Here is a 23590-nt window from a genome sequence, read left to right on the forward strand (position 1 = left end):
GTCAAACCGCAATTTGTATTCATACATTTTAACCATGTAAAATATCAAGACTGTATTTTTATTTATTTAATTTTTTTGGGGGGGTTGAACGTATATATTTTATTTTACATTACAAAAAACATCAGAGATTTAAGTGTTATTATGTTAACAGCAAAAAAAAAAAACACAAAAAAAAGTTTCCACTGAAATTCCATGAAAATAATTCAATCTATTTAGCAAACTTAGCATGGCCAGTCATGACCATTAGATACACATCTTTCATTTCTCTAAGTGTGTCACAGGTTGGTCATTCCTCCTCTGTGTCAATTGCCACAGCTGCTTGCAGCTCAGCCTCATACTGCTTCTTCAGCCCCTTCAGATACATGCGCAGGCTGTCCGGGTCCAGTCGGGAGTTTCTGGCCGTCTGCAGGAGGCGGGTGGCCAGGTGGTAGACGGCTCTCTGCCTCTGAGTTTCTGGATCGCTGTCATGTTGGGCCTGGAAGAATAAAACACAGGTCTCTTTATACCAGCATTGCTCTGGTAGAAACTGGGGTTATTTTTATTTTTTTCAACACAAGAATATTTGTACTATCTGTCCTCGGGCTCTCTCAGGGTCTGATATTATTTAATTTTTTTTGTGTTGCACACAATATGGGACGTACTGTAAAAGCAGCAGCTCAATGTACTCTATGTTTACGGTGGCGACACCAAGGACGTAAGGGCGAATAAATGTGAATCTGATCTTAATGAACTTTACCTTTAGCTGCTGGCTAACTTTAGAGGCGATTGCCTTTGCCTCTTGGATTATGCTTGAAGGAAGAGCCGTCATTTCAGCTGCTCTCAGACCTAAAAGAGCAAAAACAAGCTCCGTGACCGTTTTCAGGACAAATCTCAACCGGTCGACTTTTGAGATTTCACCGACTCTATACCGTAGTGCCTTTCTTCGGAGCATCCTCGATTCAGCAGAAATGTATACACCACGCTCTCGGCGCCGGTGTCGCCGCTGCGCGTGTGCCGAACCTCCATGTGCTGGTTCTCCACGTTCGGATAGAGAGACTCCAGCTGGCACAGCTCAAGAAAGTGAGTGGCAAACAGAGTGAACGCCTGCGAACAGAAACGGGGAAACAGGACACAGCTGCGTGATCTGGTGATTGTGCATTCGTTTTATTGCTTCACTGTTGCCCTTAGAGATGTATCACAACAGAATACAACTTTTTTTTATGATTGTTATATTCAGAGAGAGGAGGGCAGGACTGTATTGGTGCATACTCTACCTTCAGGCTAAGAAGGAACTCACAGACTGAGTGACAGATACCGACGCCCTCCTCTGCACTGGTGCCGCGCCCCAACTCGTCTATGATGATCAGGGACCTGTCACTTGCATTGTGGATTATGTAGGAAATCTTTGGGAGAAGAAATACGCAAGTCAAACGCAGATCGTGAGCGAGAGCAGCTCCGACGTAAAAGATGACATACCTCCTTCATTTCTAGCATGAAGGTGGAGGAGTTAGTTTCGAAATCATCGTCCACACCGATTCTGGTGAAAATCTGATCGGCGACACGGAAAGAGGCGTACTCGGCAGGAACAAAAGAGCCTGGAACAACAACGCAGGCGCTTTATGCAAACATCAAGTCAAATCTATGCATATTCTGAACAGCTTTGCATTCCAGGTCCACGAGACCCGTGATGCGTTTCGAGACTACACTAACAAACAGTGTTCTTGCACGTTAGGACTCCTACTTGTGTAGAACAGGGAATTTTAACAGAGTAGTGCTGTTTCAAATCACACACGGCTGTCCTGCACTGGCCGGAAATAACCTCAACATGTGTACGCGTCATCCGCAAAAAAGATCTGCAGCTTTAATCGTTATTTTAAACCAGAAATCAACGTGTTTGCGTGCCCTGTGTTTAACACACTCAGCAAACACACCGAGGTGTTCAGGAACAGCTGCAGCTTCCTCAGACGCCTTAATTAGTCAATTCTAATTGACTAATTAGAATTAGTCAATTCGCCCCCTTCCTCTACATAGCTAAGATGGCCACCGTTTAGGGTAAAAAAAAAAAAAAAAAAAAGCATTCAGCGTTTTACACTTCTTTTTAAAGACCGTTTTGAGTGCATCATCCTGGTACTTGCAGTGCACTGCGTGCTTCTGTACCGACAGTGCGAACGCACTTACGCACTCAAAATAGTGAGAGTTAGTACACAAGTAGAACATCTGGAACACAGCATCGGAGATTTGCTGCTGACCTATCTGAGCCATGACCTGACACAGCGCCACCTGCTTGAGGTAGGTGGATTTGCCGCTCATGTTAGGTCCCGTTATGACGATGAAGTTGCTGCCCTCGGAGATGTAGCTGTTGTTTGATACCGGCTGCTGTCCAGCTATTCGCTCCAGAATGGGGTGACGACCCTGCTTGATGGCCAGCGTGTCTGTAAATTCAGGACGCACTGGAAGACACAGTACATTTTTTTTAATCATAATTGTGTCAGTAATTTTTCCCACATAAGTAGTCTTTCATGCATTTTCACGGGTTGGTGAAAAAGCATTAAAATACAGCTGCATTGTACGAGTTAGTATTTGGCGTTTTTGTTAACCAATGCTGTGTCCATTTTCTATCTACAGTATATGATGTCATCTATAAAACTAAATGTGTACATGATGAATTGCACTGTCGTCGAAACAGATTCCAGAGAGGTGTGTGCAGTGGTTAAAGGCGGTTAGCTGCTCTGCTGGGGAGATTTGTCTCACGAGCACCACCTTATGTAAGATGGGTAATCTGAGTACAAGCTGGCTGGGATAGAAATGGGGGGGGCAGGCAGTCAGCACGTGTCTACGGAGAGACACTTTCAGACAGCTGAGGGCCAGCGCTCACCACCCACGTGGCTGATCGGGCCGGTGCTGCCCACGACCCACATGAAAAAGAACGGAGGCCAACAGAGCGGCCTGCACAGTGGAGCGCTTTCTGGCTGCCATGTGTGACTGGTTGGGTGCTGCTTTTTGTACATACAGCACTCCCTCAGATCACGACTTCTTTCATGTCAATTTGAGATCGCAAACTGAGGGTGATTCACACCTACCGTAGTCCGAGATGGTGCATGCATGGGCCAGGGACAGAAGCATGTCCAGCATGGATGCAGCATCAGAGAGCTTGTAAAGGCAGTGGATGTGCTCATGGATGGTGCTGAGGAGTTGACAGATCACCCTGTCCGGGGGACAGGTTCGATTAATAAAAGCGCTCGAGTGTAAATTATATTTAGCATAACAGCGCCCTCTGGTGGACACAGAGTATATAAACAACCTATTGTTCTAAATCAGCTGTCTGAATGAATAATATGGTTGTTAAAGTTCTTGTCAGCTAAAGAAATGTTCTTGTGTGATGACAGTGAAATGACTGTCTGTCTTTGGCAATAAAATAAATTAAAGTTTATGGTTCGGAAATTTAGAGGCTCCAGATTGGAAGATTTCGGCATAATTACACTTATCTGCGGTTGGATAATAACACTACACAAATAAGTCGTGAGATGAAATCAGCTAATCCATTTGTCAAAGATGTCCCGAGTTTTACTAAAAAAAGGAAGTTCTTTAGTCACGGATAGCCCCAGCACAAAACAACCTTTCACTCTTTTGGTTTACTACACTACAACTAAGTGCATTCAATACATTACTGTGCATGTTAGTCACAAGATCATAGTCTCCAGTCCTCACACATAGGACATGTGAAAGATCTCCCTCAGGGCCTCATCACAGCGGCCGTTCATCTTCATCAGATCTGCGGTGGTGAAGCCATAGTTGTTCCTCTGCTTGGTTACCTGTGACGTTGAAAGTACAGTTTTTTGGTGTCACAGTGTGGCAATTTATCTCCCTTCATCGACAGCTTGTTGTCCGTTTCATTTATGTCTTTAGAGGACCTTGATAAACTCGGAGGGGAATCTCCCCTCAGGTAAGACCGCTCCTTCAAGCTTCATCTGGACGAAAAAACCTCGAGCGCTGCTGAAGCTAGTGCGCATCGGCAAGCCGTATTTCTCCCCCAGCTGGTTCACAAGCCCTGTGTAGCAGAATAACATGCAATGTGCTTTTCAGGTACAACACATACAATCTACAAAGCAAAACAAACACGCACATTTCCTAAATATGTGGCGTAAACACCTGCAATGTCGTCCACTATCTCGGTATAAGCTCTGCGGGCTATGTCGAGGAACTCATTGATGTTGGGCCGCACGGCGTAACACTTCTGGGTGCGCATGTTCAGGCTCCCTTTCAGGTAGGTGGTGTCATGATTGATCACCGTCTTGATTTGCTCCAGAATCAAGTCAAACCTGAGGTGGACACAAAAGGATGCAGTTTGTGAGATTGTAAACGGTAGTCAGTACATTTACTTTGTCAGACACGAGGCTCAGCACCTGTTGTCTTCCAGAGCAGTGCTGTACGCCTTGAGCAGAGCTGTGTTGCAGTTCTTCAGCACCATCTGTTCATAAAGAATGTTTTACAAAGGATTTACTATTTGCATTAAAAAAAAACACCCCAATACTTAGTACAGTGTTTTTAATGCACTAATGGTTTGATCATTCTATCCAATGGCTGTTGGATGATTTTGAACTTATTTCACAATACAACTAACACAGACCCTCAACCGTGGCACCAGGTCCAGTGTGTGTTTCAGCTGAATAACATGTGTAATCTTTGCTTCTGCAACTTGAACCTGTCGAAATACAATTAACAGTATTTTGTTAGTTAAAGTCTTTTAAAAATGACACACAGGCATTCACTTAAAACAAAGCGCTGCACATACCGTTTCCTGCTTTGGGATTTGGACGAGAACAGACAGCAGCTGGTCAATATCGAGGAAATGACCTATGGCTAAAGGGGACAAAACAGTCAGATAAAGCGTCATGCTCTCATCTTCAGCATGTCAAAATACTTCCAACTGTTCTGGCGCTCGTTCCTGACCATTCTGCAAGCCAAACAAGAGCTCCTCGTCCTGCAGCAGCTCTTGTACGGCGTCCAAGCGTATGTTGATGCTGTCAACATCAGCCAGAGGCTCCAGAATATTCGAGCGCAACCTTCTGGCACCACCGGGTGTTTTTGTGCGGTTGAGCACCCCGAGGAGAGTGTGCTCACTCCTACACGGAGAAGAGCAAATCCAGAGACAGAGCGAATGCATCCGTGATCACACAAGCACTTCATAAAGAGACGTCCTCTTACCTGTGGTCCCTGTTATTGACCACCAACTCCAAGTTGGTGGCAGATGCTGAGTCAATCATGGCCGTCTGTTCGCTCCCTCTGAAGCTCACTTTAAGAGACTTGGCAGCGTAGACAGAGTTCTGGAGGAACTCTAAGTATTTCAGCAAAGCAGCAGCAGCTGCGAGGCAATAATACCTAAACGAATAATGACATTGGGTGATTAAAAAATATATATATATAGTGCTACTGTACATTGATTTTTATGAATCAATGTACTCAGCGGCATACTTAGCTTGCACTTCCATGAGGACTGTGCCAAATTCTGGCGCACACAGCTGCTGAATGTACTCCAGCCCTTTCCTCTCATTAAAATACTTCCTTTGTATTGCAGTGAAAGCTACACCCTGACAAAAAAAAAAAAAAAAAAATCACAAAATGCTAAGATTACCTCACACTGACACGTTATCATAGGTGTGGGATGTGCCAGCACTTTTCACGGTCGTGCTAACTAAGAGAAAGTGAGTGAACAAATGAGCACAAGTCAGCACTTTTCTGCTTTTTAAAGAGGACATTTGATAGAGACGCGTGTTTTACTCGTAACGCATATCCTGCATTCGTACCGGGAAATTCTCCGTGATGAGCTTGAACAGCTTCGTCCCTCTCCCCTTCTCACTGGCTGTGTCCGGCATCAGTATTTCCACTGGCACCGAGATGTGAATCTTGGTTATGACCTTCAGAAGAGTAATATATATATATATGACACACCTAGTCCCTGTATTTTCTCTTCTGAGTGATCATTGTTGGCCCGTAGGATGTGCTACCTTGGCGTACGTCCCCGTGTCTGCAAACTGAGAGAGCACAAGCTCTGGAGATTTCAAGTTGAGACTGGCCATGCCGATTTCTCCCCTGGCCAAACCCCGGCCTTCCACCACGGCCACAATCACAGAGGCACTGGAGGTTGTGGACGCAGATGAGCAACTTGTTCCTGTTAAAAAAAAAAAAACAACAACACAAAAACCAGATCAACCTTACCTCCAACATTTCTGTTGAAGTTCATTCAGTGGTGTCTGCGCAGAGAGGGTGAACCTGTGGCCCCAGCGGACCCCGGGGTCCTCCTGAGTCCCGGTGTTCCTCCGTGGCTGTGTGAGCTGTCTGAAGTTGAAGTCAACAACAACGGTGTCCTCCCCGACGACAACGGTGTCCTCCCCAATCCGAAGCTGCTGTGGGACTGAACTGGTGTGTCCAAACAACATACGAGAAGAGATGTCAAATATTACTACCGCAGTGCCCTTTAGCCTTTTTGGTACATGAAACGTCACCTGAGGACATCCGGGGCAGACACGGACGGCGGGCGGTGCTCGCGCCGCTCTCGGAGGAAGCGGACGGAGGACAGTCGGAGGTCGTGTCGGTCGGTCCGCGCGTGGTTCGTCCGTATTCTGACGTGCCGCCGCCGGTTACCTCTTCGGTGCTGCTGCCAAACATGTTAAAACCTCACAAAGGCAGGTTAACGTACAAACACCGGTAGATTTTATTTTATTTTTTAATTTTTTTATCGGTACGTACGTAAAATTCGGTTTGTTATACTTCCAGAAGAAAAACGAGGCCTTCGTGAAATGAAATTAAATCTCCCGGCTGTTAGCGAGAAATGTACCGGCGCGCGCGATTATCCTACGTCATCAGCTAGCATCAAGCATCTGCGCATGTCAATAACTTAATAATGACATCATACAGTCTGTGATTAACACGCATTACAATAATTGCACTTAGAAAACAACAGCTTGTTGATGAAGCAAGCGTTGATTAATTGATTGATTGCTTGATTTGTCCAAAGGAAGGTTACAGGAAGGAAAGCCTAATAACGTTAAATGTATTTTTAACATCTTCAATTATAGCAATGTAAAAGAAAGACAGAAATAATCATGCAAATATTTAAAAAATGGGGGGGGGGGGAAAGAAGCTTTACTAAATTCAATTATAAATGTCATAGGCGCAGATTCTACATTTTAAAGATGTGAATTTAAAGTACAGCAGCTATCTGAGGGAATAAGAAAGACAGGACTCGGTTCATTACTTGCTTTGGTATTTCACTTTTATTTGTCAAAGGGAAAAATTCAGGCAGAGGTTGTTTGTCAAGAAGAGTAGAGGACTTAAAAACCTGAAGCAAAGAGGTTGCTCTTTATTAATTTATTCTTGAGCAAATGCAATTTGTCCAATCAGCGCACCGGTTCTGACCCTTTTCTCCAGGTGACGCTTTTATTCTGAAAAACAAAAATCACACCGGAAACGACTCTTTCACTTCCCCCTGTGACTCGAGCAAAAAAAACAAAAAACAACCATGGCGGCCGACACAGACGAGTGTAAATATTTTGTGAGAGAACTGGAGCGAAACGACGGCTGCGCCTTGAAGGTGAAGCAGTGCTGCACGGGAGGTGTCGGCTGCGTGGTTTGGGATGCAGCCATCGTTCTCGCAAAGTATTTGGAGACGGAACAATTCCACGACGCGTCTCCGGGAGCGGACGTGTGGAGTGGCAGGACGGTGGTGGAGCTGGGAGCCGGGACAGGTGTGGTCGGTCTGATGGCTGCATCACTCGGGTGAGGTGACTGGAGGGTCCACATGTAATCATATTCATATTTGTACCTTTCCTGTCTTGCACTGTTATTTATTTTTATTTTTTTGTGTGCAGAAGCAACATTAAAATAAATGAATTTAATCGATAACTCTTGTTTTTTTGTTGTTTTTTAAATCAATTCCTACAGAGCAGAAGTTACAGTGACGGACCTGGAAGATTTGCAGACCCTCCTCAGGGAGAACATCCACGAAAACCAGGCACTAATCACCAGCGGATCCATAACTGCCAAGGTACTGAAATGGTTTGTACTTACATTTCCTTTTTTTTTTAATTATTTTTATAATAAAGTGCTGAATCAGATTCCAACAATGTACATGAGCTGCATTCACCAAACGATAACTGTTTGATTTCCACTCTTCTTAAAAGGGGTGAAGATGCGTCAGAGTTCTTGCCTCCCCCACATTATATCCTTATGGCAGACTGCATCTATTATGAGCAGGTACTTTCTCGCTTTTCAGTCCCCTTTGTAAGTTTGAGAGTGCCTCTGCTGCGTTTCTCATCACTTATTTCCATACAGTCAATTGTTCCACTGGTGGAGAGCTTGAAGCTGCTTTCTGGACCGGAGACCTGCATTATTTGCTGCTATGAGCAACGCACAGAGGGCGTCAACCCAGAGGTGGAGCGGCGGTTTTTTGAGGTTAGTATCTAACCGTCGTTTTTTTTTAAAAAAATTTAATTTGTACTCCCCAAGTTGAGATATTCGTCACCGGTATCGTCTGATTCACTTCTTGTGTTATCTTGTAGTTGCTGCAACAAAACTTCAACTGTGAGAAGATTCCCTCGGAAAAACAAGACCCAGAGTTCAGCAGCCCGGACATCCACATTCTGCACATCCGAAGAAAAATCTAAATTATTTTGTGGTGAAATGTGTTCCTTTTAATAATGTGCCTGGAGAGCAGATAGAAAGTCTACTGAGCCGGTATCCTTTCAATTACTATTTTTTTTAAAGGGAAGTGTTTTATAATAGAGAAATAAATGTATCACTAAATACTGTCCTGATACAAGTTTGTTTTTTATACACTATAAACGAAATTTCCATAATGTCAGCGGTTTTATTGTTCTGTGTAATTATGGCACTGTGAAGCTAGATGGCAGACATGTGCAAGCACACACATGACAGATTCATCCTAAATAAAAATGAGTTGTTTAAGCAAGAGGAATCACAAAGAATGGACGTGGTCTCTTGTTGAGGATTAGTATTGCAGCTGCTTTTTTCATCTTAAAACCTCATGCAAAATAAAACTGAGCAGATGTGTATGTGCAGCATTCAAACGTTACAAACCCCCCGAGCACTGCCTTTGTTTTCCTGATTTAAGTGTTCAGAGGGATGATATTACATCATCAGGACAATATGTGTATGAAAATGTTCTGAACATATGTTGTCTCTCGAGACTTTCCTTCAGAAATGAGCACAGATTATATTTGCAACTTTTTCTTTCTAAATGGGAAGTGTGTGAATTCAGACGTTGTCCATCGGGAGCACCAGGGGGCAATAGTTGCTTAATTATGTCCAAACATTTAGTCTGTGCAATAGAGCAACTTTGTTTAGGTTTTAGGCAAATCGCTGATCCCACAATGAAATATTATCCCTAGTTGTGACAACATTGTTTATTTTTCAACATCAAGTGAAGTTCGAAAATATATAATGGCCTAAAATTTAAATCTTTATGTTTATATAGATTGCATGGTTTTGAAAAGCAGAGCCAACATAGTATATATACCAGATTTTGCCCTCCCTGTGAGGGGAATTCCACCCAAAACCTCAGATTAGGTGGAAGATTACGGCCCTTTTTTTCAAGCATAAACCCATGAAGTACGCCCCACACTCCCACAGGCATGCAGGGGCCCCTCACCGCCTTTCATGCTGCTCTCTGTTTACACAGTGGAGCTGTAGTATAATGAGCAGGGTGGCCTCTGACACTACTGACAAATAAAGATGTTAATGCTGAAGTTGACAGCATTAAAAGTCCCATTTAACATTAAAATGACTTCATAGAAGAATACAGCAGGAACCCAGTTTGAGGAGGTATGAATGAAACGCTCTGCATGGTCAGATTTCTCTGTTGTGATCCAGAGTACAGAGACTGAAATCGGTTCCATTCTGATAGGAACATCTGTAAAGACATATTACCACAGTATGTTAATATTCCTGTATTCAATCTTTTTTTCTAATTTTACAAAAATACATCTCAACATAATCACACTTTTGAGTGAACGCTTATAAATGTAAAAGTCCACCACCAGTAATCCACCTGATTGTGAAATGTTGGAAATGTACATGGTGGAGAAAGATGGTGTGTTTATGTTGACTTTAACCATCCCACCGCTAAACAACTCGTCCGGTTGATGACGATGGCTGTAACAAGAAGATCAAAGTGAGATTAATTATCCTTTTTTTCTACAGATGCTATAAATAACTGCAGCGGCTCATTTAAGATAATCACTCCCTCTGGCCCTCCGCTGACCTCTCACTTGTTCCTCCAGCAGCTGGACTGTTACAGTCAGAATGAAGCTACTGTCGAGGTCTCCTCTGGCTCTGACCACGATATGTTCAGCTAATTAATCTGGCTCACAGCTGGTATTAAATCCTCGTCCCCCAGTGTGGTGTGGGGCGGGCAGGACCCAGAGGGTTCACTGGGGAGATTAGAGGGGTAGAGGGGGAGCTCCTCTATTCCGTGTCACCCCCCTCCCCTCCCCATCAATTTTCCTGTCTCTGGTGTTCTCTCCTCCTTGATTGTTAACCAAAAATAATGAAGTCGTTGTGGTCTGCTCCAGGTTGCCTAATTAGGCTATGGCACTACAGGGCAATACAGGGAGGCTCACACGGTAAATGAGGACAGCCCACACTGAAGCCACAGTGCCTCTGTAATCTGTAGCCATAGACACATTACAGCTGATTCTGGTCACGACAACAACATGAGCATGTACATGCTGCATGCATCCAGACAGAATGGGGACGCTTTCTGCCAACAGATGGTGCTATTAGTAGGAATAACTCTTTACCTGTGTGGAAAACCTGCAATCAGAACAACACAGGAAACACCGATGTGCGCTACACACTCTGCTTTGCTCATCAAGTATGGTATGACGTTAAAATAGTTTGTTTCTTGTAAGCGATTAGTTTTACAGCTGTGAGTGAAATTCACATGCAATTCAACCATGCAAATTCTAAAAGCTTAGTGAAAAGCATCCGAGCAGCTGCGAGGTAGAAGAGCAGCCCCCCCTCCAAACCAGATTGGGTGGAGGAGAGTCTGACTCCAGCAGCCTGTGTGGTTGTGCTAAACTCTGCTGCATCACAGCCAAGTGACACAGAGGATCCTTTGTGTCACCATCATCCCGCTGCCTGGAGCCAAGAGACACTGTTCTAGAAAGGAAGACTCATTTTCTAACTATTAGGGAGTGGCTCAAGAATAGACATTAAACTGGGCTGATTAAAAATAGAAGAAGGGCTGCATAAATGTGGGACTCCTCTGATCCTGCAAAGGTGCCCCCCCCCCCCCACTACGCACTTCTCCTTCTGCACCTCCCTCTCCCTCCTGCAAAACTTTATACTGCACAAAGAGACAACGGGCCAGATGTCAGTTCCAAAAATTAAAGCATGTGGTTATCTTCCCGCTCTGTCTTACAGTCTCCATCTGGAATGATGAGACACAATAATAATTGGTGGCGTTCAGTGGATTTGTGAGCAAGAGGTGGTTCGGTGCCAGTGAAGCAAAGCCTGACAGGACAACTAGCTTATAGAAACACAATGCCGAACCCCCCCCCTTCAATGACCCACCCCTACAGGGGGAACAGGAGGAGGGCGGGGGGGCTGTTAAGACAGCTGTGCTGCAGTTGAGGGGGGACACAAATCCAGCACTGTGAGAATATCATGCACATGTTCCCCTTCTTCCATTCTCAGTGCAACACTATCAGCACTCTAACACTAACAACTCCTATTAGTCTTTGTGGATCATATTAGGTTTTAAACTTGTATGGTTAACCCGTGTATGATGTATATATGGTCGTTGTGTGGGTCAATGAAGAACCGACTCCGACATGCCTTCAGTAAAAATGTAATAGTTTATTGATCCCTTGCTTGAAATACCACAGTTTTTTGTTGAGACTTCACTTCCTGTCCTCACGGCATTCTCGTGCAATGATGTATTTGTCATTATTTGGACGTGTGGTGGCCTAGCACAGAGGGGAGAATCGCCAAGGGGAGGAGGAGCAGTCTGTGTGTAACGTTTCCCTGAGTCATTACCTCTCAGAAGTCTGAATCTGGACTGTGTGTGTGTGTGTGTGTGTGTGTGTGTGTGTGTGTGTGTGTGTGTGTGTGTGTGTGTGTGTGTGTGTGTGTGTGTGTGTACACGCAGCAGCAGCAGCAGCAGCAGGAGTGCCTGACTTGCCATAGAATCTATGAGTTCCTTCCTTCTGAGCCCAAACTGTTGTTTAATCCAGATGAACTGTCACTCGACACACTGACTCTGCTGTAATTAGGGCGATCTTGTCGGATACACAGATGTAGTCCGTCATGGAGCGTGACAGTGTGGTGGCGGGCTGCTGAAGGAAGCCTTTGAGGTTGCTTCGCTCGGATCTTCATCATCCTGTCAGTCAGTCAGTGTGCGTGGAGGCTCGGAGTGAGTCCATGTGTCTGGTGCTGGGTGAATGACTCCTGTCTACATTACAGCTTGCTGCCATGTTACAATCATACTTGAGTGTTTCTGTGAGTGCTGTGGAGGTTATGTAAAGCTCCACAACAGATGCTGCATGACAAAGGTCAGTGTGGTGTGTACTGTACGAGAAGGCAAATACATCGAACAAACAAATGACCTCCAAAACATCGAATTGATTTCAGTTTGCTTCAGAAACAGATGTACTTGGAAATCTGTTTTCTTGCAGCCGGGGGACTCAGGGGACCTCGAACTGCAGCACCATTTATAATTCGTGCCCCTCCTTTTTCTATTCTGTAGCGCTGCTCACACCTGAATGAAAGATGGTTGACACTCAGCTCGGATCCTCTTTAGTGTCTGCGTGTTACAGCTAGAATGACAAAATGCAGAAGTCCAGGGACAAACTCACACAGCTGTTAAACATCTGTCAATCCTCAAGAGAAATATGGGGACAAATTTCAGGTTTTCGCATAATGGAATATAAATAGAAGCCCAGAGGCTTCAAAATGTAATGGGACTTGGACTGGATGGTGGGAAAACAAACATGATTATAGCCCAGTCAAACTGTACGGTTGTGTCGGTTGTGGCTTACATTATGAAGTTAATGCTTGTATGAGCACTTTGTCTATCTGTTAACAAATTGGTCATGTCAGGTGGACTTCCAAGACTTCATAATAATTTTCTGCTTCTCTGAATTGGAAATTTCACCACAGTAAGTACCCTTCAGTTGCAGATATGAATGGAATGCGTTTTGGACCGATTCCCGGAGTGCACCTTGGACTTCGCAACCTTAAATTTTCTACTTCATTTAGCTGGCTTGTATCACAGCATCTGCCCTATTAAAACCACAATGCTTTTTGAACATTTATTTCGAGGTCAAATCTGCTCTAAAACACATCATCACAAAATGCAGGTCAACACCTGCAGCAGAGCAAGAAATTGGCGCATCTCTGTACGCCAACATTTACAACGTCATTCATTCAACGTCAACCTCAGCAGGAAACTCATAACAACTTTCAGCCACTTCCGGACCTGTTTGAAACTGAGCTCTGTGGGAGTTCATTGTTAACAGCGCCACACTCAAAGAGAGACTACACAAGGTGCACAGGAATCAACCAGGGGACACATAGCAAGAGAGGTTTCGTAACCAGAGAGGCTGTCTTACTGTCCTTGAGGATAAGCAGCCACTGAACCAAGCTGTGTGACCTGTGGTTTACAGTAGGTGTTCCCTACTACCATTTGGCAGATAAATAAACAGCGTTAATAATGGTGTCTGGCTGCGTGCACAAGAATACGCATCACAAATCTTCCAGTGAGTATCTAGCTGGGTGTGGCTGTTACACCGGAGGCCAACATTAAGCCTGCAATTCAAGGCCCACAGTCAGAAGTATGATATTACTGCTACCTGCACTCTGCAGCTGGAGTTGAGAGGAAGTCAAGACAAGAGAGGAAGACAGACCACCCCCCCCCCCCCCCCCCCGAAAACCACAAACCTAATTCAGGCTCAGTTTGCAGGCATGGGAGGAGTACAGCTATAACACCACCCGCAAGTTATTCTTGAGCCGTTTGAAATTTCTGTGAAGTTGACTAATGAAGAAAAAGCCGTCATTGCAAAAAAGAGAAAAAAAATTGGCGCGTTCCATTATTGCGGACATTTGCGTTCACAGTGACCGGGGCCTCTTTCGATTTCTACCCACTCTTCCTCTTTCCATGTTGAATAGAGGAACTGGCTGGAAACTAGCAGCGCAGTCAGCCACCTATGTGATACCAAAAACACCAAGGCCACAATGGCAGCGATCCCATCAGGCCACTGTCACAGCAACCACCCCAACAAACAGTCATTCTGGCTGTCAAAGCCAAATTTGTCACACACATTCTTGTGCAAACCACTAACAGTATTTCAGCACGCCTAATTTTGGGTAATTACAACATCGGTGACTTCTAAAAAACAAGTGCTTTGTTGTCGTGATTATCATTGGTGAGATGTTAATGGAACTTTTTTATTTTTCAACTTTTGCAAACTCTTATCCCATCTAATGCTTCATGAACAAGAAGAATGAGGTTCATTACACAAAGCACCTATCGCCGAGCTTCCTTCTATGACCTGAAACCTCATTCCTAACCTTTCCTCTCAGGAAGTGTAAGGAATTCCAACTGAGCACAGAGGGAGTTGACACAAAGGCCAGGAGGTCTCATCTTTACTGAGAGGAGGTCATTAAAACTTGCTTGCGGTCTCTGTCCTTGCCCCAGGAGCCCCAGTGTTGCCAATAAAGCTGTGAGGATCATATGGTTGTAATGAAGTGGTGGGAACCAAAGTGGCCATTACAGCCCAATTAAGCTGCCATCAGCGTCTAATGGAGGCCCTAGACCAAGCTCTTACCGAGAGAGCATGTATTTACAAAGACCCTCCAAAGCTTGGACACTTTCTCGATTTGCAGTGTTTCTGGCTGATAATGTTAATTAATGTTTCTCCTTTTTCTCGAGCATTTAAATCCCCGCTGCGTTCAGTGTGCGGGCTGTGCGCAACATCTTCCGTAGCAGCAGAGTCATATCTGTCTATGTCACCTGACCTGTCTGACGGAAACCTCTGTGGTGTTAAAGCAAACATCCTGAGGCCTCGACGGCAACTTGTCAAGCACCAGTTTTTCCACACAACGAATGCCACCGTGATGAAACGTGCGCTCATGCAGATGCAAGAACACGTGAGGATTCAGTGTCTGACTGCAAACGCTTGAGAGAGAAACCCCCGAGCTTTACGAGCAGATTACATAGTTGCAGTTTGTGTAAAACAGCGAAGACACAGAGCGCTTCAGTATGCCGAGCGGAACGGTTCGAGGAAATCTTTGGAATCATGCAAACTAATCTTTTGTAGCCCTAAACACAGCAGTCAGGCCACTTGTGACCATCAATCATGTCTTTGTCTGGTACGGAAAAAAAAAAATCCTTGTTAATCAGCTTTACTGGAAACTAAAACATTCCTCCAATGTCTCAAGGTTACAATGTAATTTTAGTCATACTTTTAAAAGGAACATTTCACAAAAAAGTTTTTACTGTACATTTTTTTTTTTTACAGTAAAACATGCTGTATTTATGCATACTAAAACCGGAGGGGGGGCAAATGACTGTTTAGAAGCAGGAAGAACGTCCGTGTATTAGCAGAGTAATACTAGTTAATGATATAGACACCATCTTATCTTCCTGCTCTACCTGTAGGTGCTAACCTCTGGAGTGTAGGCCAGATATCACACTCACGATTGTTGATAGCAACACTATGCTTATTATAAATTTGTCATAGACATTATTTTTAAAAGGATACAACAACTATGTTAACATGGTCCCATCAGCAGTTAATGACCTCGTGGAAAACCTTATTTTATCTCAATCAAAGAACATTGCTCACGTTAGTATCCTATAACCTATTTTATTTTCTATTTCTCAACAGCAGCCCTCCATTCGTGCACTCAGACTGCAGTTATATTGAATAAAAAAAACAAGAGACTTTTAACGCCGGTCCCAGGCAAAGCCAAACGCAGGAAGTCACAGCTGACAGCTCAGCATCAACCCAACTGTGGCTCGCAACCAACATGCAACACTCAAAAAGAATTCACAATTCAGCTGTATATCTCCGCCGCCCCTCCGACTCTCATGCAAACTATCATGTGGCTCTGTTGTTGTTCCAAAAAGACCAGCAGTTTGGACTTCCTGTTTTGTACATTTTCCCCCATTTACTGGCAAGAGAGCTGAAGCCATCCAGCTTAGTGTGAGGGTAGACATTAAACAGTTCATGAAGAAATCTGCCCAATGTCACTCAAACCCAGGACAATTTTAACACTTCAGACTTTGAGCTAGAGTACTTCCCATATTTTTAAAAACAACTTGTGTGTGTGTGTGTGTGTATGTATATATATGTATAAAGCACTGCTGTAAAAAATAAAAGTTTCTCTCATGCCATACTTAAAATGGCTTCAGCCCTCACGGACCCAATCACACAAACTACTTTTAATCTTTGAAGAGACAGAGACAAAATGATTTAAAATCACCTTTTTAATAAGACATTACAATGACATTGTTCTGTACATGGTTCCCCCAGTCAAAATAGGAGTAAGAGCTGCGCCACAGGGTGTCATTCAACATTTCACCAGTAAACAGCTCCCTCTGACTGCACGACAGATGGACTCTGATGTAGGGTTAATGTACTTTCGTACTCATGCTACAGATATAGGCTATCATATAATGTCCCAATACTGAGACTAATCAACTGTGGTATCAGATTGACAGCTCAGAGCTGAATGACATTCCTTTGGAAAGATTGAGTCGACTGACTACGCATTACCCAAAATCAAAAATGCATCCCGACAAGCATGTTTAAGAGTTACTGGAGGCCTATTTGTTGAATATTCAGCACAATTAGGTATCAAGACATGACACGAAAGGTCAATCAGTTAACTATATAGCCCACATAAGGGTATTGGGAGGGGTAACAAAACATTCGAAGTAATTTTTTTCTGATGCCCAGACTGATGACGATAAAATGGAAGCAATGGTGAATTTTTTTGTCCTTGCTTTTTTTTCTCTCTCTCTCTCTCTTTCTCAATACCACTGAGAAGGAATACTTTTCATCACAGTATTGTGTTATCATGAATGTCAAAGTCCTTCAAGTAGACTACGTGACATTGAAGAGCTCTCGCCTTAGAAGAAAAAAAGATCCAAGTTCAACGCAACAGAGACTGAAGAGCCTTGAAACGAGCTTTAGTCCAAAAATGAAGATAAAAACTTCAGCTTCATTAGAAAAATTATATAAAACAGGAAAAGAATAGGCAAAGGCGGTGATCTCTGTGGCTTTAACCTTAGGACCAATTAATTCAATGTTCATCAAGCAAGCCCCAAAATAATGAATGTGATATAGGCCTGCTACGGAGTACAAGCAAACTTTAAGCCGGCAAACCCAGTTAAAGATAAATTAGTCACGGGGTAAACGTAGTATTAAAAATAAATGGGTGATAATCAACTTTTTCTTAACCATACTCATTTTGAGACGTTATTTGTTACTTGCAACTTTTATTATAGTTTTGACCTAAAACAGTCAGCACTCAATCATTAAGATTTGTAATTTGAGGTAAGCCATGTCAAGCCCTCATACAGTCCATCACCTGTGGTCGCACAGGAGGGTTGAACGTACCAATTCCTATCTCTGATGCGGGTCAATCCGAGCTTCTCTTGGATTTCATGTGGCTTCATGGCATCAGGAAGGTCTTGCTTATTGGCGAATATCAAGATGATGGCATCCCTCATCTCCCGGTCATTTATGATGCGGTGAAGTTCCTGCCTCGCCTCGTCAATGCGATCCCTGTCCGCGCAATCCACCACAAAAATTAACCCTTGAGTGCCTGTGTAGTAATGTCGCCACAGAGGACGGATCTTATCCTGGCCTCCAACATCCCAGACGTTGAACTTGACATTTTTGTAGGTGACGGTTTCCACGTTGAAGCCGACCGTGGGGATCGTGGTCACAGACTGTCCGAGTTTCAGTTTGTAAAGGATTGTTGTCTTTCCAGCGGCATCAAGTCCAAGCATCAATATTCTCATCTCCTTGTTGCCAAATATTTTTGAGAGCATTTTCCCCATTTTGAACTCTTGTGCATAAATACTTTGTTCCTAAGAAGAAAAGAAGAAGAAGAAGAAGAAGAAGAAGAAGAAAAAAAAAAAAGTTCTGGTTTTGTGCTGATGATAAATCACTTAACAAATTTCCACTGGTGGTGGAAAAAAAAAAAAAAAAAGTTCAAAAATGCATACACGTGTTGAAACCTAACAAAACAGTACGTGTGGACTTCTTTTTTTTTTTTTTTTCCCCACTTCAGGAGTCTGTCAGGATCCCGTTGAGTGCTGTGACATTTACGTTCAGAGGACCACAATGTTTTCGGGGCCTGTACACAACATGGCACGGTCAACACTTATTAACAAGTCGGCAGCAGCTGTTGCAGGACGTTCATTGTATTATTGCCCCCAAAACACGCACACACAGGCCGCCGCGGCGGAGGAGAGCTGCGGCCTCCGAAGCCTGCTGGACTTGTGATTTCCTCTCGGGTGTTTGCGTCTCGGTTGGCGGGTCCTCCTCAGCCCGGCTGCGCCCTTGTTCTCTTCACCAGGAGGAGGAGGTGGTGGTGGTGGAGGTGGAGGTGGAGGAAAAATAAAAATAGGCAGCTTTCTGCGGCTACTCCATCAAAAAAAAAAGAAAAGAAAAAAGAAGCGTTTTGCGCCGGCCAACTTCACCCCCGGTGCTGGAAAGGAGGGGACGCCTTCAGGGGGGGTAGAGAGCCGGGGGGGCTTCGGGAGGGGGGGTGGTGGTGGTGGTGGGGGGGGTAAAAAAAAAAAAGGCAAACCTCCCGTCGGTGACTCAGCAACACATGTACACACTCACGGATCTCTTCTCCTCCTGAAAAAGAGATTTGAATTGGAGGGTCAGACAGCGAAATTATGAGCAACGCGACGGGCTCGTGGCTGCTGGAGACAGCTAAGGAGGCTAACATTAGCTCGCCCCGAAGCTAACGCGCTAACGGCAGTTAGCGGCGGCGAACTAATCGCGTAAAATACGCGCCACGATGGCGAAGCTGTCCGGCACCAATCTTTACGCGTTAAACGGTTAATTTGAAAATATAAAAGTGGTTTGTTTTTGTTAAATTTGTTTTTTTACCTCCTATCTTCCCCCCTTCCTGTCTCGATAAATCCACCCAGCTCCCGTCTTCCTCCTCAAAACTGGAGCTGGTCGCAGTGCTGCTACACCGGAAAGGTGTGGAGCTGCATCACCAGCCACTTCCTCCCGTCGGCTTCACTCAGTTTGCCGCCGCCTGTCTGGGGCACCTCGGTAAACAATAAAGCATCCACACTGGCAGGAATAAATAATAATAATAATAATAATAATAATAATAATAATTAAAAAAAATATATACAGTGTTCCGCCTCTTTGTTTTTTTAAGTTTTTTTTTGTTTAATTTATAAATAATACAAATTAATGTTGTAATTCATTTTGAACATTATTTTCATAAACTACCTTATTCAGTATTAAATATGGATTTGCTTTTATTCCGATACATCGATAAATATGCATTTTTATGGCGGGTGTTTTCAGTTTTAAATGTTTTTTTGGGGATCTGATTGGTCCAGTGACTGATGTACAGGCTTACATCGCCCCCTTGCGGCCACACGAATTTTAGTCAGTCCCATGTGAGACTGTCAGTCACTGAGCGGAAATTTCCCCCCTTTGTCTGCTTTGACAGTCCTTTGTTTTGGCGGTGGTTGCTGGTCAGGTGTGAAAAAAAAAAAAAAAAAAAAAAAAAAAAATCCTTCAGACCCTGTAATTCAGTTACACACTGTAAAAAAATATTCCCCTGCAAGTAAAGCTCCTGCATTAAAAACTTAAATTGCTATCTAACCCGGCTATTTGTTCTAAAATGTGCTGAGAGTGTCAAAAGTATATTGTGCAGTAAAAAAAGATACTCTTTGCCCGTGTTTCACTGTTATATGATATTTTTGGATAAATAACACTGCTGCATGAAGGTGTATGTTGCATTTTACAGCTATTTGTAATTTAACTGCTTTATACTGTTGGTTAGTTTTATAGCAATGCATAATTTTTGTAAGATTAACATACACGTGTATGTTTATAGCATCACTGTCTGTCTTAAACCACACATTTCCAGAAAGATCAACTTAAAACTGGTTTGTGACATGGTTTACACAGGTAACCACAAAATCTGTCAATCATTCACTAATTCATTCCTCCACAGTTCAGTAACTCAAATTCAATGGATAGAAATATTTCACTAAATCAGGGATACTTTTAGTAAACTTTTAGATGAACCCTTAGACTTTCTATTTTTTATAATTGTAATATAGTTGTGCAGACTCAAAGTAGGAGGAAAATACTAGCAGCAACAATAAATTATTAAGGGCAGTGTTTTAGTACAGCAGAAACGAGGGTAAAAATACATTCTCAAATACCCCCTGTTTGTTCTTGTAATTAGGTTAGGTAGGTTAGGTAGTTACTTTATTAATCCCTGAGGGGAAATTTTTTTTCGCTACAGCAGCATACAGAAGCAATAAGATAATAATAGAATAATAGAAAAACAACAACATAGCAGTAAAATAGCAGTAAAACATATAAAATATAAAATGCACAGTATATACAGTACAGTATATATCTATATATATTATATACAAACAACCAAGAAACACAGTCAACAGTGTTTTTTGCTTTTTCCCTGACTGAGCCGGGCAGAGAAGAAGAGAGGAGGCTATACCTCTGTTCTACAAATGTTCTGGTGTTCTAGTATTAGAGTGGAAGAAATATTCACATCCTTTACTTAGTAAGTAAGCAATTCATTATAAAAACACTGTTGACGTGTGGGCAGCATATAATATATAGGCTATATAGGCTCTGATATTCTGTCTACTATGTGGTTTCTGTTGCGCCTGTAAAATTGTGGCTAAATTGTTGTGAGCATCACATCCCCCACAAAAAAACAACTTTTACTAAGTTTTACTATCAGAATTTGATTCATTCAGTCTGACTTTTGGAAAACCTTGGAGAGCCGCACCACTGAGGTATTTTATCCCCATTTAAGTTTGCATAATGCTTGACCAAAACTTGACCAGCTGACCGGAGCATACTGCATGTCCTATAAATGAGCAACTTCTTTTTTTCTCTGAATCACCCTGTTCACACACCTTATTTGAACTACAGTAAGCATTTTTTTAACCAAATTTGTACTTCTTCTTTCAGTTCCATGCCCATTTACCATCAACATCCAGTAACCTATCCTTAAATGAGTTCATACTTAAACCTCAAAAACATCCATCCATCCATCCACCGTCTTCCGCTTATCCGGGCTCAGGTCGCGGTGGCAGGAGGCCAAGCAAAGCTAACCCAGACTTCCCTCTCCCCCTCTCATCCTGGGACATCCCGAGGCGTTCCCAGGTCCGAGCTCCTTACCCTGTCCCTGAGGCTGAGCCCGGCCACCCTACGGAGGAAACTCATTTCGGCCGCTTGTAGCCGCGACCTCGTTCTTTCGGTTCATGACCCAGAGCTTGTGACATTGGTTAATAAGACATTTCATTAGAAAATATATTTCCCTAGAATTGGAACTATTGGGAAACTTTTAAACCAGAAACAGAATTTTTACTTCTTCTTTCGGTTCCATGCCCATTTACCATCAACATCCAGTAACCTATCTTTAAATGAGTTCATACTTGAACCTCAAAAACTTAGCCAGCTTTTACTTTAAAAAAAAAATTCAGTTTGTGTACTATCAAATTTTAATATAGGATTTTCTTTATTCCAGATATCTACACTCTAAAAAGAAACCTACAGAATCTACTCAATAAAAGTGAGGTAACAATTTGCAATCAGTTTGTTTGGGTAGATTTCACCCCTTGTCTTGAGTAAAAAATACCTACATTTAACAGCTATGACACACTAAAAGAAATTAGGTAAAGTCTACTTAATATCTGTCAATACATTACACAATACTCTCCCAGCGAAAAATGTTGTATTTTAGTGGAGTCGCGAGTGGGCGTGGCCAAATGGCTCGCTAGCGCCCCCTAAACAGAGGCCCCGGCGGCCACGTTTACCTACATGCACGAAATTCGGTGGACATATTTATCGACTTGAAATTTATTCTGTGCACTCTTCACATGTTTGCAATTAAAAGATATCATAAGAATTCGTTTTCGTGGATCGGTGTGCCCGTGGCCAAAAAGTGACCCAAAAGTCATGTTACAGCATGTCGTCCAAAATGTGATAAAAAAATAAAATAAAAAAAAAGTCAAATTATAGCATGTCGTCTATAGTATGCCTTTTTTTTTTTTTTTTTTTCCATAATTTGCACGACATGTATGATTTAAAGAAAAAGGCATGACAAAGGTGGGGATCACACGCTCAATCCCCTACATGAGAGGCAGCAGTGCGAACCACTGCACCACTATTCTTCCTAAGAGTTAGATAGCATTGTGACAAATCTTTGGCTCACTGCAACCTGTAACTCCACCGTCCACAAATATTCATTCAAATGCGACCAAAATTGCCGCAGACATTCTTTGGATAGGAGATATACGTGTTTTCAAGGGGGTCTGCAGTGATATTAAATATCTTCCTGTAATGTGTAGTGTGTATGTATTTTTCAATTTCTCCAAATGTTTCAACTTCACTAAAAGTGAACACTTAAACAACACATCCTAGATCTCAATAAATTAAATATTCCAGTTGAAAATCTTTATTCATTACATAGTGGAATGTGTTGAGAACAAAATAACATAAGAATGATCAATGGAAATCAAAATCATTATCCGATGGAGGCCTGGATTCAGAATCATACTCAAAATAAAAGTGGAAAAATCAGATCACAGGCTGATCCAACTTCTGTGGAAACTCCTGAAGACAAGTCAAAATGAGGCTCGGTAGTGTGTGTGGCCTCCACGTGCCTGTATCACTCCCTACAATACCTGGGCATGCTCCTGATGAGACGACGGATGTTCACCTGAGGGATCTCCTCCCAGACCTGGATCAAAGCATCGGTCCACTCCTGGACAGTCTGTGGTGCGACGTGGCGTCGGTGGACGGAACGAGACACGATGTCCCAGATGTGCTGGATTGGATTCAGGTCTGGGGAACGGGCGGGCCGGTCCGTAGCATCGATGCCTTCATCATGCAGGAACTGCTGACACACTCCAGCCACATGAGGCCGAGCATTGTCCTGCATCAGAAGGACCCCAGGGCCCACTGCACCAGCAGATGGTCTTCAATGGGTCTGAGGATCTCATCCTGGCAAAATGCAAAAGTGACCAAAAATCAGCCAGAAAGGACGAGGACAGAGAAATGGTCTGTGGTCACCACCTGCAGAACTGTTCCTTTATAGAGGTTGTCTTGTTAATTGCCTCATTTCTACCTGTTGTCTGTTCCATTTGCACAACAGCAGGTGAAGTTGATTCACAATCAGTGTTGCTTCCTAACTGGACAGGTTGATTTCCCAGAAGTGTGATTGACTTGGAGTTACATTGGTGTTGTTTAAGTGTTCCCTTTATTTTTTTTGAGCAGTGTAAATAGTATAGCCAAGGCTGTCCATCCAGTGTTCTGCACTTGAGGCCACGCCC

The 23590-nt window shown here is 43.2% G+C and overlaps 3 protein-coding genes across 3 annotated transcripts; 1 reads left to right on the forward strand and 2 right to left on the reverse strand.

The window, feature by feature from the left end:
• Positions 1 to 188: 188 nt before the first annotated feature.
• Positions 189 to 6645, reverse strand: msh4 (mutS homolog 4). The gene is made up of 20 exons (XM_069714955.1): positions 6483 to 6645; positions 6250 to 6396; positions 5985 to 6148; positions 5784 to 5894; positions 5452 to 5567; positions 5185 to 5358; positions 4930 to 5102; positions 4772 to 4839; positions 4607 to 4681; positions 4383 to 4447; positions 4129 to 4298; positions 3891 to 4027; positions 3688 to 3791; positions 3060 to 3184; positions 2229 to 2429; positions 1456 to 1574; positions 1254 to 1382; positions 909 to 1083; positions 737 to 825; positions 189 to 475 (listed from the first exon to the last, which is right to left on the reverse strand). Exons 1-20 carry the CDS (start codon positions 6643 to 6645, stop codon positions 287 to 289), a joined length of 2694 nt encoding a protein of 897 aa, XP_069571056.1. The 3' UTR covers positions 189 to 286.
• Positions 6646 to 7459: 814 nt separating this feature from the next.
• vcpkmt (valosin containing protein lysine (K) methyltransferase) lies at positions 7460 to 8784 on the forward strand. The gene is made up of 5 exons (XM_069714907.1): positions 7460 to 7755; positions 7921 to 8034; positions 8160 to 8232; positions 8311 to 8430; positions 8538 to 8784. The coding sequence occupies exons 1-5, from the start codon at positions 7499 to 7501 to the stop codon at positions 8640 to 8642; spliced, it is 669 nt and encodes a 222-aa protein (XP_069571008.1). The 5' UTR covers positions 7460 to 7498; the 3' UTR covers positions 8643 to 8784.
• A 7687-nt stretch (positions 8785 to 16471) lies between these two features.
• Positions 16472 to 18743, reverse strand: arf6b (ADP-ribosylation factor 6b). The gene has a single exon (XM_069714921.1). It carries the CDS (start codon positions 18068 to 18070, stop codon positions 17543 to 17545), a length of 528 nt encoding a protein of 175 aa, XP_069571022.1. The 5' UTR covers positions 18071 to 18743; the 3' UTR covers positions 16472 to 17542.
• Positions 18744 to 23590: the final 4847 nt, after the last annotated feature.

Source organism: Brachyistius frenatus, unplaced genomic scaffold, assembly GCF_029030835.1.
Source record: "Brachyistius frenatus isolate BFR_SWC_R1_liver_20210118 unplaced genomic scaffold, ASM2903083v1 Contig_136, whole genome shotgun sequence".
In the NCBI taxonomy this organism is placed as follows: Eukaryota; Metazoa; Chordata; class Actinopteri; family Embiotocidae; genus Brachyistius; species Brachyistius frenatus.

Excerpts from the sequence above, each read along its gene's own strand:
- arf6b (XM_069714921.1), bottom strand. The coding sequence starts at position 18,070 with ATGGGGAAAATGCTCTCAAAAATATTTGGCAACAAGGAGATGAGAATA.
- msh4 (XM_069714955.1), bottom strand. The coding sequence starts at position 6,645 with ATGTTTGGCAGCAGCACCGAAGAGGTAACCGGCGGCGGCACGTCAGAA. Across the intron at positions 4,028-4,128 it reads GATAGTGGACGACATTGCAG|GGCTTGTGAACCAGCTGGGG; the intron begins GTGTTTACGCCA and ends TCTGCTACACAG. Across the intron at positions 476-736 it reads AAGTTAGCCAGCAGCTAAAG|GCCCAACATGACAGCGATCC; the intron begins GTAAAGTTCATT and ends TTATTCTTCCAG.
- vcpkmt (XM_069714907.1), top strand. The coding sequence starts at position 7,499 with ATGGCGGCCGACACAGACGAGTGTAAATATTTTGTGAGAGAACTGGAG. Across the intron at positions 8,233-8,310 it reads ACTGCATCTATTATGAGCAG|TCAATTGTTCCACTGGTGGA; the intron begins GTACTTTCTCGC and ends ATTTCCATACAG. Across the intron at positions 8,431-8,537 it reads TGGAGCGGCGGTTTTTTGAG|TTGCTGCAACAAAACTTCAA; the intron begins GTTAGTATCTAA and ends GTTATCTTGTAG.